Below are 18483 nucleotides of genomic sequence, written 5' to 3'. Positions count from 1 at the left end.
ATGTAGCACTAAATTATTGCGAGAAAATGTTTGTGTGGTTATATAGGAAGGTTGGTCAGCATGAAAATGGCTGTGCTATCTACAGTAATTTACACTGACACAATCAGATGAATAAATAGTGTGAAAAAGATTATTTTAAATAAAAGCTTTAGCTTTCTATTTATTTACAAAGTTTATAAGTATGTTCAAAAGAAAAACAATATTTGTAGCTGTTATTGCTAGAGCTTGTGTTAGTCATAAAGACATTATCATTTATATGTTGGATCCAACTAAAGACTGCCAGACAATGCTGCTCAGCAGCACTAAGTTACTGTTGGGAACAGATCCATGTATGGAAGCAAAAGCACAAAACTACAGATAAGCTCAGACGGAGCTATGCAAACCATGTTTAGAGACACTTAAAGGACAAGAATCTTCCCTGATGTCTTTCTGTTAAATTTAGAGAAGCTATCACATGCTGTCTTTTTCCATAAAGCTCCAAACAGCTGCAGGGACTCTTCTAAGGTAAGCTTTATAGGTATAATTCTTTAACTCTCATTTTCAAATCATATGGCACGTATTCTGATAGTTGTGGTTGAGCCAAACAATTGCAGGATGCTGTGCAGCTTTAACAAGAGTAATTACATCCAAAATACTACTCACCAAGCTCATCGGAAATATAGCTATAGTGAAGACAGTGCAAAATAGCAACTGCCATCTTTAAAATATGTTGAATAGTGTGTACAATTGATTAGTAAATATTAGGGTAATCATGATTTTGCATGGATGTAATTGCCCAGACAAGATCATAAGCAAAATTAAGACTAAACAGAGTGAACTAAATTGAACTGTGTTTTTTGTTCACTTTGAAAATAAACGGGTGATACTTTGAACTTTTCTACAGTCAGTCTCCCTTCTAAATTGTTTAAATGTTATTTTCATCATTGAGACTAACATATTTCTTAACCTATCCACTGTCTGATGAAGTACTGAGGGAGTGCTGCCTTGCCCAACAAAATGTTAAACTTGGGCCCTGCCTGCCTTTCCCAGTCGTTTGGATAGACTTAGATATTCAAAGAAAGCTGTGAATTCCCCTGATATTTTGGTCAGCACATATCTTTTAGCCAACAACATCATAAATCATTTCATTTCTAATTGTCTTTTCTGGTATGAGATTCAGACAATGAGCAAAAGGTTGACCAATTTATCTACAAAACATAGTCAGTGAACTTCAAGATCATTAACACTGCAAGAAATGCTTTAAGATGTTTCTAAGAATTGTGAAAAAGAATGATATAAAAATAAGTCTTTCTTTTCATCCCCTGAACATATTGACTGAGGCACAGCACAACTAATCCTGGACTCCCAGTGCCTTGCACAAGTAACCTTTATTTAGCTATAAACCTAGATGTTGATTATTAGCATTAAAATTAGAATACCATTGATTTCGCATTGCTGAAACTGCCCAGACTAGGTCAGTCCCAAAGTGAGACTAAACAGAATGCAGGTAATTATATAATTCAGACTAAAATTACAGCCAGATCCAATTTTGCTCTGACCCCAAATCCACTGGTACATTTTCAGAAGGAAAAGCTGCAGAATGACCAAGGAATCTGAATCTTGAACAATCTTGTTTTTTCCCTAACCCAGGAGTGTTGAGAGATTGTAGCACCTCCAGGTATTGCTGTTGACAGTTTTATTGTTCAATCCATTGACATTTCACATTTATGACCGTCAACAACAGAGCATTAAGTAGTGGGAAAATGCATAAGGACCATCTCATTCTGAGACTCCGCATACTGGGATAACAGAATTGAGGATAATGATTTCCATTTAAGTCTTACAATTCATATGCCTTGGGGTGTATTATTGTACTATAACGCACTGTGCAATAGGCCACTTAAACAAAAGGCAAACACCAATCTTATTATCGCACACAATTTGTTGACAAGCATCAGAATTTGAAAAGCATATCGCCTGAAAATAAATCGATTATTTAAAGTGAGTAAGAAAGCAAAATCATCACAAATAATCGAAAGGAAAACTAAAGGGTTGAGATGAGACTCGGGGAGTGAAGTGAACAATTGAATTGTAGAATAATCGATTCGAGATTAGTAATTGGAGTTCCTGCAAAGCCACGAAGACTGGATGATGTAACATCACTCGAACCGTATGATGATTATGAAATGTCTGGGGCTTCTGGTCCTCACATCTTTAATCAAAATGCAGCAATTAATGTCTCGTTTTGGCTCTAGGCCAGAGGAATTCCAGCTCTGTAAAAGAAAATACACCGGAGCGTACAAACCTGCCGGATAATGGATGTGATTTACACAGCTACTGTTCAAGAATGATGTATTTTCCAAGTGTACATATGATACATCTTGTAGTCGTTAGCCATTCCACAATTCACAGGCATGTTGGTATCTATCCTTGGGTTGTAGTAATCCGTCGGTCTGCCAGAGGGCACAGCGTTAAGCATTTTTAATTTTTGCTTGCTACAATCGCCCTATCGCTGCAGTAATCCCAGAGCAAGAATGCCACATTTCATCAGGTGCCTATTGTGTTGTAGCCAATTGATACTTTCAAGAAATGAAGTTTGTGCCCAATAAACAAGCTGCTGTAACCTGGAAGAATATTACTGCCTTGATTTGAGATGGCAGTAAGTAATCCCACGATTAGTGATTTAGCAGGAATCTAGGACAGGATGATTACTGCGAGGTCTGACCGATATGATTCATTTTTAGACATTTTGATTGGACAGAAAGTTCAGAATACTGTGTCTCCAAACGAACCACTAGCGAGTAATTAACGACAGACATATTACATGGCAATGCAAATCCGCTTCGGGTTCACTATACAGTGGCATACCGGTGTATATTCTATGAAAATTATTTCTCTAGATAGCGACATCTCTTCAACTGTTAACTTCCAAATTCATAAGTACATGACAAAAATGCATAATCCCGCGACAAATAATGTTTCTTTAGATTGATAGTTTCTACGCAAAACGAGACGCTTCTGTAGAAAACGCTGGGAAAAGTCTTTGGAAGCACTTTTGATGAGAAATGAATATTCATATAGAACCTTTCATACTCTCGGGATGTCAATACCAAACAGTCAACAAAAACAGAGTTCGCTCAAAAATCTGGGCTGACATTACAAAACAGTACTGAAGCAGTGTTGCAATGGCAGAATTGTCATCCTTGGAATGAGAGATTAAATGGAGGTCACAAAGCCCTCATGAGTGAAGGTTAAAAAAAAACCATGCCGCATTTGGAGGGAAGAGCATGGGAGTTATCCCTTGGTGTCCGAGCCAATACTTAGTCACCATCCACACAAAAATAGCTTACTTCACCATTGTCATATTGTTGTTTGTGGAAACTCCTGAAGTGACTCCAGTAATTGCACTTCAACACTTATCGTCAATGGCTACATGTAAACTTAGCGAAGTTGTTTGGTCATAAAAGGCACTACTGTAAATTAAGGTGATCCAACATCCTAAACACCAGTATATAAGTGCAAAGTCTTGCCAATAGTGGAAATCTGAAACAAACACCGAGAATGCTGGAGGAACTCAGCAGGTCTGGCAGTATCAGAGGAGAAACAAATGAGTTCGTTAGTACTTCATAACACATAAAATACCTTTATATAACTCATTACTTTTGACATCTTAGATATCCGTTAAGGTGAGGCAGGTCGCCTCCCACCCCAACCTTGTGTTTTTAAATAGTGATTTGGCAAAAAGATATTTCCACCTCAAAGAACAGACAAGGACTTGGACTAACTGCAAATATAGACTTCTTTGGGTGCAGCAGCACCCTCTTCATACTCAGCCTGGATGATGCATGGAAGTCCAGAGTGTGTGTCTGAATCCACAATCTCCACTGACTGTACAGCAACAGCCGATTCTAATATCGAAAAAAACTCTCGTCTAGATGTTGCTATCACCGGTGTCGAGGAACATCCATTTAGGATAAAACACAATCCATTAAAAAAACTATGCAGTCAATAAAACATTGCTTGGAAATATGCGCTTGAAGAGCAAGCAGTTTATTTGGCCCGAAATGTTTTCCCCGTCATTCTTGCCTTCCGGGTGATTTGGGGGGCTTATTGGCAATAGTCCTTCAGAATTTAACTCAGCAGTCTATAATTGTACAGTAATTAGCCATGTCCTGTGAGCGGCCTAGTAGGGACGGAAAACCAACTTCATGATCTCTGTGATTGCTCATGTAATAGGTTTTAGACAAAAAGGTCAAAGAACATACGTGTAAACCTTTCGTTTCAGATAGAGTCGAGTACTTTACACCTTTCTCTTATGTAATGGTAACTCTTGTTTCGGTGATGGGAATCACGTACATTTTGATCAGAGACATGGTACAAATATCTTCTGTCCAATATTACAACAGCACAACTATCAGTCTGTCTGCAACAACTCAGAAGATATTGCAATCCGTACCAATGTAACTTACCATTTCATTGCACTTTGTTTAACCTACACCTTATATACTTCGTATTCTGAAATGTTCTTCTTTGGAGTTAGTAAATGTGACTCCTGCTTTTTGTTTCACATGGTAGAATGGAATACTAAACTCGTTTTCGTGTTGAAGGTGTGGCCACTGAAAACAAATGAGGATATGTGTCTGTGTAGTCAAGATAAGATGATTGATGATTTATCACAATTAGATTGAATGCGAAAGCGGCAATCTATTGCCAGCTGTGTGCCGGACCAGCAAGAAAGTCAGGGCCACTACACGAAACCAAATTCAGAATCAAATCAGACGCAAGCAAAAAAAAAATATTCTTTGTTGGAATCTAAAAAGTCTTCATTGGGTATGGTTGGTTTGAAGAAGGGAGCCGACACGGCCTCTAACTACTGTAAATAAAATATTCTTCGACATTCGTCGCTTCTCAGGTGACAAGAAAATCAGAAATGTTCCAAAAGCTGCTGTTACATCATTATTTGATTAAATTTTCAAGAGATTGCTTAAAATGCAACCGCTTGACTTGCTTCTCACTATTGTCTCCTGACTCAATAGAAAAGCATATCATCTTAGGCAAAGTGATACCAGATAGAAATAGAACAGACAACTGCTTTGTCGCAATGGAAACTAGCATTTGTATTCTGTTGTACCCACGAACCATTAAGTGTTGATTAGCGACTTAGAACAGATTAACTGCAACTACCAAGAATTTGGTGCTGTCTTGTACAAAGGCTTTCAAGACATTTAAGCAACATTATTTTCTTTGCCACATTCGAAGCTAAGATGTGGGAAATCTGGGGAGGCAAAGGCCTAGGTGTATTATCACGAGATTACTAATTCAGAAACTCAGCTAATGTCCAGAGATACCTAATGGCAAATAATGGAATTTGAATTCAGTAAAGAATCTGGAATTAAGGGTCTACTGATGACGATGAAATCATTGTTGAAAAATACAACCTGGTTCACTAATGTCCTTTAGGGAAGGAAATCTGCTATTCTTACCTGGTTGAGCCTACACATGACTCCTGACCTATAGCAAATGCAGTTGACTCTCAACTACCCTTTGGGGAATTAAGGATGGGCAATAAATGCTGGCCTAGCCACAGATGCCCACATCTCACAGATGAAGAAAAATACCTTTTGCCATGCATGCCAACATATACAGAGTGTATCTTTATATAAAATTGAAGTGCAAATGTTATTTGATTGTTATAGAGGCTGCTTTTCACCCCAATTCCGCATGAAACAGTGAACACAACATCAGAAACCCCAGAATAGGATGAGGTCTTGATATTGTGAAGAGAGTCCCTCAGATCAAGTATCTCAGCTGGTTAAAGGCACCTGACTAAAAAAAACTCGTACTAGCTTTATTAGCAAAATTGTTGCTGATGGACATAAAGGGACAATGGTTACATAAGTATAAACCTTTCTAGGAGACAAGTAGAGAGCAGCAATGAATATTTCTCAGTTTGATGAGAAATATTGTAGTGGTACATCCTTGGCATTGATGTTATTAGAATAGCTGATTTGTTGGTGAGCAATATTGAACTGGACATTGATATCCTGGGCATAATTTCAATGTTTGAAGAGGATAAAAATTTGGAAATGTATGGACCAGTAAGAAGAATAATAGCAAACTTTATCAAGACATATATGAACGAAATTAGAAAACACACAGCAGTTAAAATGTAACATAGATATAGCAATATATTTTGGGAAGAATAAAAATGGAATCACATTTTGAAAGGGACTGAAAGATCAGACACAATGGCATTTATATACATAAATCTTTGAACAAGTTCACAAGGCTATTAAGACATAAAAGATCCAGTGGTCCATTAATCTCCCTGATTACTTGCTGCACCTGTGCACTAGCATTCTCTGTTTCATTCACAAATACCCCTGGTTTCTTTGCTTTGAAACTTTCTGCAGCTGTTTAAATAATACTGTCCTTTTATTCTCCCTTCCAAAATGAACAACTTCGCAGTATATTGTACACTACTTTCCAACTTATTGCCCAATCAATATATCAATCTCTCTGTGCAAATTGTTTGTATCCCCTTTGTAACTTGCCTTTCCACCTATTTTTGCATTGTCTTTAAGTTTGGCTAGAATACGCATGTTTCCTTCCAATAACTGTGATGCTTATTTTTGTAATAGGGTAGAGAAAAAATAGAATTATGATGAATCTTTAAATATCACTGGTTATGCCCAACTGGATTATTGTGTCTATATATAGGTACATATTAAGAGGAAGCATGAAGCCTTTGACGTGGCGCAGAGGAAACTAGTTGAAGTCACATCAAGGGTATAGACCTTTTTGTTTACTCATGGATTTACCAACGCTTATTGCCCATTCCTAATTGCCATGGCAGTGAGCTGCTTCCTTGAATCACTGGAGTCCTTAGGTGTACATATATCCAATTGGTAATAAGGAGGAACTTCCAATATTTTAACCCTCTAACAGTGAAGCAATCCCAAGTCTGTCATCTGGAGGGGAAATGGCAGGTTTGTTTTGATCTTGCATGTTTGCTGCCCTTGTTTTTCTAGGTGGTAGATGTTGCAGGTTTGGAAGGTGATGCCAAGGAAATCGTGGCAAGTTGCTGAAGTGTTTTTTGTAGTTGCCATCCATTACTATTAAGGTGCTATGGTGTTGGAGGGAATTAATATTTAATGTGGTGGATGTGGGTCAATCCAGAGGGCTGCTTTGTCCTTGAAGATGTAAAGCGTTTTGAGTATACTTGAAGATGCATTCATTTAAACAATCATGATATATTCCATTACATTCATGACTTTTGCATTGTAGATGGTGGAAAGGATATGGAGAGTCAGTCGGTGAATTGTTTTGCACAGAATTTCTAGTCTTTGACACGTTCTTGTGGTCATTATTTATAGGGTTGCTGCAGTTAGGCTTCTGGTCAATGGTGACCCCAGTGATCATCAGTGACGAGGAATTTCCTTGGTGGCAAGGGAGGTGGGTAGATTGACTAGAGACAATAATTGTTCAACACTTGTCTATTGCAAATATTATTTGCCACTTATCACCATAAGCCTGAATGGTGCTTAACTCTTGTTGCTTCAAAGCCCAGACTGTTTCGTTATGATGAACTTCAAATCGAATTGAAAACTACAATTATCAGCGATATTCCCACTTTTCACCTAATAATAGACAGCATTATAAAGATGGTCAGATGTAACGCACTGTGTTGAATAACTCTGATAACTGTTTTGTTTTTTGGCTCAGGTAGTTGCCCCCTAACAACCATATCCATCTTCCATGTACCAGGTATGAATTCAATCCTGTGGAGTTTTCCCTCAACGTCATTAACCTCAACTACATGAAAAGACAAGAGAAGTTGGGACTGTTTTTCTTAGAGAAAGTTAAGACATTTTTTAAGAGTTCTAAATCCTGAAGATTTCTGATAAAATGAGGAAGAAGTCTGAACTACACCACACTCCCCCGCCCCTAACACTACCACCAAATCTTCAAAATGATCACCTTACAGGGCATTTAATTAGTACTGCATTGGTTTATCACACAAGATCATGTGCTCAGGTCCTTAAGATCTTAAATCCATAATATTTGACATATAAGGAAGGGCTACCATTACTGCAGGTGCAACACAACCTTACTTACATGCATCAGCATATATTGGACCCATATTATGGGAAAATAGTGGCAAAGATTAATTATCAACCATTGTGACTTTTCCAAAAATGTGTATTTGAATTTTGCACAGCCGAACTGGCCATACCAAAGCAAAATCATTTCATTAAATCAATGCCATCGTGTAACACTCTGGATTTTGCATTTGCCTAAATGGTTTTGATAAATGAAAAACGTTTACTTTTATCAGAAGGAGCAATTGGCTGGTCTCGAATTATCATTCTCTGGGTACCAAATTTCAAGAACAGGAAACTACTCACTACATTTATTCAGTGAAAACTACTATAAGACATAAAACAGGACTCCCTTAATGTGCTGGTGCTCCTTTCATCATCAAATTGGCTTTTCTTTTCATTGCATTCCTTTAATTTGTAAAACATCAGAACTCTATGAGGCGTGAGTATTAATGAAACGATGCACCTTGCAGTATTTGGAAACACGCTTCAAGGGCAAACAAAAAATGAGATGCCTCAGTGGTTTAAAATGACAGCTACTGCAAGTACAATTGAGTTTCTCCAGTTACTGGTCCGTAGAGAGAAATTAACGTAATGCAGACCACAATAATAGCAACAACCTATTGATTGGTACTACTTTATTGAAACTGCATTACTGGATCTAAGAATCCCAGTAATAGAGTCCTTCAACAAACGTGTCCAAGGTTACAAACGTGCATGCATGTCTGATGCACATGCACACGTACTATTCATGTGCATGCACAAAGGACATACGAATTATGACAAAATGGAATTAAAACGCATAGATGACTTTTCACTTTTTTTTTGAATCCATCACAGTGAAGTCGTCAATTTGAAGTATGCTTTCCAAACGTGCGAGATTATAGATGCCTGTAAATGGAAGATTGCGCGTGGGTGGCTATACTTCAGTGTTTTACGGTTAGGCGCATCACACCAATATCAAAAAGACTATGAAACGGCAGACCACGAACAGTACGCTAGGTGTCTGAAATCATTCGGCAGCTTGCCATAAATTATGCACGGAAAGCAGGATATGCCTATTCATTTCACTAAGCATGGGCTTGCGGGAATTCTAAAAGACGAAGAAGATTCTCTTAAAACAAAACGTGTTACTGTTAGAGAATTTCCCTTTTTCGATTCCACTTCCCTAGCCGATTGGAGTTCGTTCCTCTTTAAGACGGCCGGCAGAATGATCAATGAAGTAGGTGGGTCACACCGAGATAAGAGTACTGGCAAGAAGCCCATGATGCACTGCAAGCCTGGGCTTTCTCACGATCAGAAATTGGAAAATAGTAATTGCCTTAGACATCCGTAGTGCTTGGGTTGCACAGTACTCAGACGCTTGGTGACCACGATGGTTATATTACGCGGAAATGCTCTACGCATAATAATGAAAACATAATGCGGAGGAACTTTGACCATTCCACATCTCATAGGTTTCATCTCAGCTTCATACTTTGTTCAATAACCATCAATATTCCGTCGGATATGAAACTGAATGGTTGATTCTATGGCTGGGAGTAAGCGCGAAGTCTAGCGGATTTCATTGCAGCTCGCTTCTCTCAACACTATCATGGTAAAAACCTTCCGCTCCTGATCTACAAGAAAGGCGAAGGCAAGGGTTGACGGACCTCATACAGAGGAATCACCACCGACTAAACGCTGTGGGGGTATGTTCGACTCGGTTTGTATAAAACAAAGACGCTTTTTCTAAAAAAAGTGAAATGGAAAGTGGCTCTTTGCTCGTGCGTTTCAAATATTTTTTTCTTTGCACAGCAAATAGGAAATCGACAGCTGTCCGCGGCTGGAGTTATCCACCGCTCACTTTCTGGTCAATTTTTATAAAATTGAAAACGGATGTACGCTTAGAAAATATTGCCACGCCAATGCGTGTTTAAAACATTGTAAAGAAGAAAGCCACAGACGTGTAGAGTGAAACTGAAGTAGCAATGGTAAATTAGAAAAGAACTAATTGATTAACGTGGCGAGGCAAGCCCGGCACATTTAAACAGTTCTTATGGCAACATATTGAAACTGACATATGTGACTTTGGCCTTTTTTTTTGCAATTGCTTGGTACCACTAAAGCCGAATGCATAAGATGAGCTGAGTTTGATTCCTCTCTGTGTTTCTGAGGCTTAAGTGACGCAGGGGCTTGCATTTTAGGCAAGCTTCCAGAAAGCATCCGGAAAATGTCAGGGCAGTTTTACATGGTGAAGCATCATCAGGTAAACGCTTAACCCTACTGGCCGCCCATCGGGACCTTAGTATGTTTTCTTAAAATGCAAATCAGTAACACCCCAGTCACACATGGGACGAGGGAAGGAGTGCTCTACTAAGTAATGCTCTGACAAGCAGACACTGACAATTATTTTTAATATGTGTGTGTGTTTCTCTTTCTAAATGTTGCAGACGGAAGAGTCTGGAAAGCGGTTGATGATCATCATGGCGAGGTGGTGGAAAGCGGCGCCCCGTGACCGTGTGCTGGAGGCTGGCTTGTGGCTGGCGGTGCCTCTCTTGCTGTTGCTGGTGGGCGGCGTCCGGCAGGTGGAGGCGAGCGAGAGGGGCTCGGCCGCCGAGCAGCAGCGGCGGCAGCAGCAGCATCAAGGGGAGGGAGAGGCGTCGGCCGCCGCGACCAACAACGACGGCGCCAACGCCTCGTCCAACCTGTGCCAGGGCTCGTACAAGTGCAACGAGGGCGTGATCCTGCCGGTGTGGTACCCGCAGGACCCGTCGGTGGGCGACAAGGTGGCGCGGGCCATCGTCTACTTCGTGGCGATGATCTACATGTTCCTGGGCGTCTCCATCATCGCCGACCGCTTCATGTCGTCGATCGAGGTGATCACCTCGCAGGAGCGGGAGATCACGGTGAAGAAGCCGAACGGCGAGACCAGCACCACCACCGTGCGCCTGTGGAACGAGACCGTGTCCAACCTGACCCTGATGGCGCTCGGCTCCTCGGCGCCAGAGATCCTGCTGTCGGTGATCGAGGTGTGCGGGCACGGCTTCCACGCCGGCGAGCTGGGGCCCAGCACCATCGTGGGCAGCGCGGCCTTCAACACCTTCGTGATCATCGCCATCTGCGTGTACGTGGTGCCCGACGGCGAGGTGCGCCGGATCAAGCACCTGCGGGTGTTCTTCGTCACCGCCGCCTGGAGCATCTTCGCCTACGCCTGGCTCTACCTGATCCTGGCCGTCATCTCGCCCGGCGTCGTCGACCTCTGGGAGAGCCTACTCACCTTCATCTTCTTCCCGCTGTGCGTGGTCTTCGCCTGGGTGGCGGACCGCCGCCTCCTCTTCTACAAGTACATGTACAAGAAGTACCGGGCGGGCAGGCACCGCGCCATCATCATCGAGACCGAGGCCGAGCGGCCCGAGGCCGACCCCGCCGCCGCCGCCTCCTCCTCGGCCAAAGTGGACATCGAGATGGACGGCAAGATGTTCAACTCGCTGCAGGAAGGCGCGGCCTCCACCTCGTCCTCGACGCCGCCGGCCTCGCCCCGGCCGTCCGCCGAGCCTGCCCTCGACGGAGCAGCCTCCGCCGGAGCCTCGGCGCTCTCCAAGGACCAGGAGGAGGAGTCGAGGCGGGAGATGGCGCGCATCCTGAAGGAGCTGAAGCAGAAGCACCCGGACAAGGAGATGGAGCAGCTGATCGAGCTCGCCAACTACCAGGTGCTGAGCCAGCAGGCCAAGAGCCGCGCCTTCTACCGCATCCAGGCCACCCGCCTCATGATCGGCGCCGGCAACATCCTCAAGCGCCACGCCGCCGACCAGGCTCGCAAGGCCGTCTCCATGCAGGAGGTCAGGCCCGAGATCGACGAGGGCCCCGTCAGCCGCGTCTACTTCGACCCGGGCAGCTACCAGTGCCTGGAGAACTGCGGCTCGGTGGCGCTGACCGTCGTCCGGCGGGGAGGGGACCTCACCCGCACCCTCACCGTCGACTACCGCACCGAGGACGGCACCGCCAACGCCGGCTCCGACTACGAGTTCACCGAGGGCAGCCTGGTCTTCAAGCCGGGCGAGACGCACAAGGAGATCCTGGTGGGGATTATCGACGACGACATCTTCGAGGAGGACGAGAACTTCTGCGTCCACCTCAGCAACCTGAGGGTGGGCGGCCCGGGGCCCGCGGCCGGGCCGCTGAGCGGGAACCAGCAGCCGGCCGCCGGCGCCCCTACCACGCCTGCGCCGGGGGCGGGCCCGCTTAGCGCGCAGGCGCCCTCGCCCAAACTCGGCGGCGGCGGCGGTGGTGACGTCAACGACGCCACCTCGGTCTCCAGCGCCAACACGTCGGCCGTCCCCGCCCCGCCCCCCGGCGCCACGGCTAACCACGTGGCGGGCGCGGCGCTGTCGTCCGTCGCCGAGGTCGCGTGCCTGTGCGCGCCGTCGACCGCCAACGTCACCATCTTCGACGACGACCACGCGGGCATCTTCACGTTCGAGGAGAAGGTGACGCACGTGAGCGAGAGCGTGGGCGTCATGGAGGTGAAGGTGCTGCGCGCGTCGGGGGCGCGAGGCGCCGTCGTGGTGCCCTACCGCACGGTCGAGGGCAGCGCGCGCGGCGGCGGCGAGGACTTCGAGGACACGGCCGGCGAGCTCGAGTTCGACAACGACGAGATTGTGTAAGTGGCGGCCGGAGAAGGGACGGAGGGACAGGGTGTGGAATGGAGCGGGGCAAGGCTCGTCATTACCCTCGTACTCACACACTTTCATCCTTCCCTTCTCTGCTTGTTTTATTTTTGTGTGTGTTATGTGCCCGTCTGTCTATCTCTGTGCCGCTTGGCCGTCAGTGATGCCATATTATATTGGGTTGAGGCACCAGTGCATTTATCCCGGCGATGGATAAAAGCTCACGCATTGAGTTTTCTTTAGGTAGCAACACAGAAAATGGGGTCAGGACTAGGCCATTCAGTATGACCATGTCTGATCATTCAACCCAGTAACCTGCTTTCACCCTTTGATTCTTTTAGTTGTAAGGACTGCATTTATTGGAATTTACAAGAATAAATTAGTATCTCATTTTTTAAAAATGAGCTTATAAAATTCTAGGCCGCATAATTGCTGGAAAGATGTTCCCTGATGGCAGGGGAGTCCATAGCCAAGAGTCACAAGTTTTAAAGAACGCAGAGTAGGCCATTCAAGGCTGAGATGAGGAGAAATTTCTTAACCCACAGAGCCTTTGCAATTTTCTGTTACAGGAAACAGTTGGGCAACAAAACATTAAATATTTTCAAGAAGGTGATTCCTGTAGGTCTTGGGCCGAAAGTGATCAAAGGGTTGGGCTGAAAGTGAGAAGCTGAGTTGAATGATCAGCAAAGATGATATTGAATAGTGGCACATGCTGGAAGGGTCTACTCCTGTTCCTATTTACTATGTTTCTACATTGATTCCTTTTTTGGAAATCCCATGGATCTTTTTTCTCTCTGCTACCCAAAGGAAGTAGATTTGTCTTTACTTCCACATGCTCCTTTCCCCATCAAATAAAGGAATGCAGAGAATTGTCAACTAGTGCTGGTCTGTGTTAGTGGTTGTTACAAATAACGACAGGCAGTGTTCAGAATTAGAGCCTGGTGCACACGGGGTGATGCCAAGTGTCACTTCAAACACAGTTATGAAAATCTGGGGTCCTTCTCCCAGAAAGAACAGTTGGTGCTGGGTGGCTGCTTAGTCCTTCAAAACTGAGATTGATAGATTTTTATTCAGTAATAATGTTATTTTCTGAAACAAGCTGGGTGAATGGTGAGGAATCTAACTAAATGGCCCATTTGTGTTTCTGTGTTCACATGTTGCAGAAGTTTATCCAAAAAAAGGGTAGTGTCAAAATAATTAACCTTTTACAGAGGCTCTGAATTGAATTTTATGCAAATTTTCTTTTTCTGTGTTGGCGAATCGATTTGCCAGTATGGCAGTATTTTACAAGAGTGACCCAAAGTAGCTGTATTTGTAAGTTTGATCTGATAGTTATCTCTGCTCTGAAATGAAGTGGGACAGTTGTCATGCTACAGCCAATAACATTATTAAAATCAGAATTTAGAATTGATCCATCTGGTTTTGCTGCCCATTCTTCTGACAACATTTGCAGTGTAGCTTGGACACAGATGGTGAATCATCTGATGTCATTTCATGCACTTTAATATGGTGAGCAATCATGTTGAACTCAGTCAGTAATAGTTAGTCTATTCAAATGTGGCAGTCTCTTGAAAATAGATAATTGGTTTCTATTTGGAGATTGAAAGAGATTTAACAAAAGTGTATTCTGGTTTTGTTCTGCATTTTATTTTCCAGTTTCTCTTATCTTACTCTGGAGGTGTTGTATCATTGTAAAATGAACATAATATTGAACAACTTTCCAGGGAAAGAAGGAACAGGAGCAGGAGCTCCAGATGAGCCAGCTGTTGAGAGTCAGTGTTCCTTGATTTGAGATAAATTGCAGAAAGGGTGGTTGCTCAGACAAAGTCGTACCTTACTCAAGGTTTGCAGACCTACACTGAGGCTTAGTGAAGTGAAGTGCGGTGTAGGAGGGTAATGCACTTCTCAAGAGTCAATTGTAAAACCTTCAGAAAACACCTGCATGCTAAGATCTATATCATTAATGTATGGCGTCATCCATTGCATTTATGGTCATTAGCACTTATCAAAATGAATGAAGCACATTCATAAGCTGCAGAGGATTCCTTTTCCAACTATCTAGCTGATTTTAAACACAGACAATGGTTCATGCAGATGTACACTCACTTTCCAGGTAGTCTTCATAATGCTTATATCCTGGAGCAATCTAGTATTTTGTTCACAGAAAGAAATGCAGCACATTGCAGGCTAGTTGACACCAGATAATAGATATACTGTGTTGACTTGACGGATTACCTGGCTTTGAAATCCAAGGATACAAGTGGAGATCAGAAACAACAGTAAATGTATTTCGACCACAACAGTTATCAAAGGGTGCTGAAACAACAAATCTGTTGCTTGGAACAAAGTTGGGATTTCCTACACTTTAGCCTTGGGAGAAAGCCAAGATAATAGTGGTGTGCTTCCTTCTGTGTGCCTTTGCTACTGTTGTCTACAAAGGGAGGAGAGTGCTGATGATTCAGAGTGGTGGAGAATTTCAGCATCAGCCTGCAGCCTCAGCTGTACTCCATCAACTCATCAACCATCACTTTTCATCATAGGGCTCTTGTAGCACAGTGATAATGTCCCTACTTCTGGGCTAGAGGGCCCAAGTTCAAGCCTCACCTACCCCAGCGATGTGTAATAGCATTCCTGTGCAGGTCGATTAGAAAGTATCATTTTTAATCATTTATTCTTTTCTACTGCATCTTTATTTCCTAACCACCACCTCATTTGAACTCAAGTATTGCTGAAACAAGAGACGTGCTGGTGAAACTTTAAATTTCACGCTCATCAGTGCCGATGCAAGAATGCCAAATTTCAAAGGGAACAACAACTTACACTGCAAAAGAAAAGTCTGCTGATCAGTTGTCATGTCACCTCTGATTGGTCAAGCTGTTTTTTATGGAAAATATACCAGGAACCTACAATCTTCTATAATCCAGTAAAGGCTTGTGTCTAGACATGCTCATTTTTCCTGCAGATGACAGATCTCGTTGTCTGAATAAATGTAGTTGTTAGCAAGTTTAAGTGAGCAACATTTTGAGCCCGACTGATGATCTTCAGTTAGTTGTTAGTATAATTTTGTTCAGTTCTCATACAGTATAAATTGTTGCTCCCTTTGAAATTTGCCATCTCGCATTTGTTCTGAGGCAAGAATGAAACGCTTCAACAGTGTGTCTCCTTTTTCAGCAATACTCAGGTTGTGTTCCAGCAAGCAACTATCATTTGAACTCTTTCGTACATGCTGTTATACCAAAAGATGTAGGAGCAAAAGTAGGTCTTTGAGTCCACCAAAATCATGACACCATTCCATGAGATCATGATCTGATAACCTGCAACTCCACTTTCGTGTCAATTGCTGAAAATACTTGATTCCTGTACTGATTAAAAATCTAATGTCTTAGCCTTCAATATGCTGAATGGCGCAGCTTCTGCAGCTCTATGCAGTAAAGGATTCATTACCTTCTGAGAGAGGAAATTCCTGTACATCTTTGCTTGAAATGGATAACCCCTTATGTGGAGATTATGCTCTCAATCTTCTACTGACTGACGAGGGAAAACAATCTTTATGCATCTGCCCTGTCAAGTTCCTGAAGAATCTTGTGTATTTCAGTAAGGTTGTCTCTTAATTTTGTAAACTTCAGAGCATACAGACCCAACCTACTCAATATGTCCTAATGAGACAGGTCCTCCATAGTCACAATCAATTTGGTGAACTCGCTCTGGACTGCCTTCCATCTCTGTGTATCTTTCGTTGAATAAGAGGACCAACACTGTTCAAACGATTCCAGGTATGGTCTGACTAGTGCCTTGCATAGACCTATCAAAGCATCCATATTTTTATATTCCATTCCCTTTGATCTAAAGGGCAACATTGCACATGCCTTCCCTACCACCCATTTAACTTGTACGTTCGCTTTTGTGATATATGCACGAGGATTCCCAAATCCCTCTGTGCTGTAGCTTTCTGCAGTCTTTTTCTATTTAAACAATATTCAGCATATTTATTCTTCCTGCCAAAGTGTATAACCTCACATTTTCCCACATTTTATTCCATCTTCTAAGTTTTTGCCCACTCAATTAACCTGCCTATCCTCTACAGACTGTTTGTGTCATGTTCACCATTTGCATTGCTACCTTTTTTTGTGTTATCTGCAAACTTTTCTATAGTACATTCACTTTCCGTATCCAAGTAACCAATGCATATTGTAAATAATTCTGGCCCCAATGCTGATTTCTGTGGCATTCAGCTAGTTACAGTTTGCCATCCTGAAATTGTCCCCCTTATCCCAATTCCTGAAGAAGGGCTCATGCCCGAAATGTCGATTCTCCTGTTCCTTGGATGCTGCCTGACCTGCTGCACTTTTCCAGCAACACATTTTCAGCTCTGATCTCCAGCATCTGCAGTCCTCACTTTCTCCCCTTATCCCAACTCTTGTTTTGTTATCCACCACCTTCTGAAAATTAGAATATATTACAATCAGTGTTTTCCTTTTATCCATCCTGCTTGTTAGCTCCTGTAAAGAATTGTATTCAATTTATCAGGCAAGGTTTCTCCTTCATGAGCCAAGTTGACTCTTGCCTAACTAAATGCTGTGTTGTTACATCCTTTATAGTAGACTGTGACATTTTCCCAATAGCAGATGTTTAGCTAACTAGCCTTCAGTTACCTCATTTTGTCTCCTTCCATTCTTCAATAAAAGTTTTACATTGGCAGTTTTCAAATTCTCTGGGACTTTTCCAGAATATAAGGATTTCTAGGGGATTGCTAACATTTGCATTCACTACTTCTAAACCTACTTCCTTTCATATCCTAGGATGCATCTCATTGAGTCCAGGGGACTTAATGGTCTTTAGTCCCATAACACTTCTTCACTAATGATATGTATTGTATTTATTTCCTCTCTTCCTTTTGCCCCTTGAATATTTAATAATATTGGAATGCAGTTAGTGTCTGTTGTGAAGACTGAATATTTATTCAACTCCTCTGCCATTTCTTGGTCCCCCATTATTATTTCCCCAGCCTCATTCTTGTGGTTTATGTTCACTTTAGCTTCTCCCTTCATTTTTATATATTTTAAGAAGCTTTAATGTTTGTCTTGATATTACTTGTAAATTTACTCTCAATGTTTATTTTCTTTCCCATTATTATTTTTGGTCTTTTTTTAAAAGTTTTACCAATCTTCTGGGTCACCAATAATCTATCTTTGCTACATTGTATGTTTTTTTTCTTTCATTCTGATGTTATCCTGAACTTCCCTGATTAATCATGGTTGGCTTATCCCCCTTCCTAGAATCCTTCTTCCTCACTGGAATATGTTTTTGCTATGAGCTAGTTTTTTTATATATTTGCTGCTAAACTGCTTCCCTATCCATTCCAGAAAACTGTGCTTTCATTCATTTTTAATTATCCTTATTTAAGCTTACCACATTTGTTTCTGACCCAAGTTTCTCTCCCTTCAAATTGAATGTTAAATTCTACCATGTTATGGTCAGTTAGAACCTTAGGTATACTCATTGATGGAGCATCTTGATTTGGTATGGACAATTCTAAAGATTTATAATATCCTCAGTGAACATATTCTTCTCATCTTAGTTCTAAATGATCAGTATCTTGTTCTGAGACTTCATTCTCTCCACATCAAGCGCTTCACTCTCTTCCATGTTACAATGAGATCACCTCTCAAGCTTCTAAATTCCAGTGCATACTGCCGCAGTTTACTCATTCGGTCATCCAAGGAACCAATTCAGTGAAACGTTGCTGTACCGCC

At 42.3% G+C, this 18483-nt stretch overlaps 1 protein-coding gene across 8 annotated transcripts in view; it reads left to right on the top strand.

Moving 5' to 3' along the window:
- The first annotated feature begins 397 nt into the window (after nt 1-397).
- The window catches only part of LOC122548462 (sodium/calcium exchanger 1-like), a 299672-nt gene continuing 281586 nt past the window's right edge, over nt 398-18483 (top strand). For 4 of the 8 annotated variants that reach the window (XM_043687170.1, XM_043687167.1, XM_043687165.1 and 1 more), the window contains exons 1-2: nt 8975-9786; nt 10514-12723. In XM_043687170.1, coding sequence (XP_043543105.1) covers nt 9775-9786; nt 10514-12723 — 2222 coding nt within the window. In that variant the 5' untranslated portion in view covers nt 8975-9774. Of the gene's footprint in view, nt 505-8968; nt 9787-10513; nt 12724-18483 lie in introns of those variants that run through there. The other 4 variants (XM_043687168.1, XM_043687172.1, XM_043687171.1 and 1 more) reach the window with 4 other exon arrangements.

Source organism: Chiloscyllium plagiosum, chromosome 3 (genome assembly GCF_004010195.1).
Source record: "Chiloscyllium plagiosum isolate BGI_BamShark_2017 chromosome 3, ASM401019v2, whole genome shotgun sequence".
NCBI lineage: Eukaryota > Metazoa > Chordata > Chondrichthyes > Orectolobiformes > Hemiscylliidae > Chiloscyllium > Chiloscyllium plagiosum.
The sequence above is the reverse complement of the archived record's forward strand: the minus strand, read 5'-3'. Positions and strand labels throughout refer to the sequence as shown.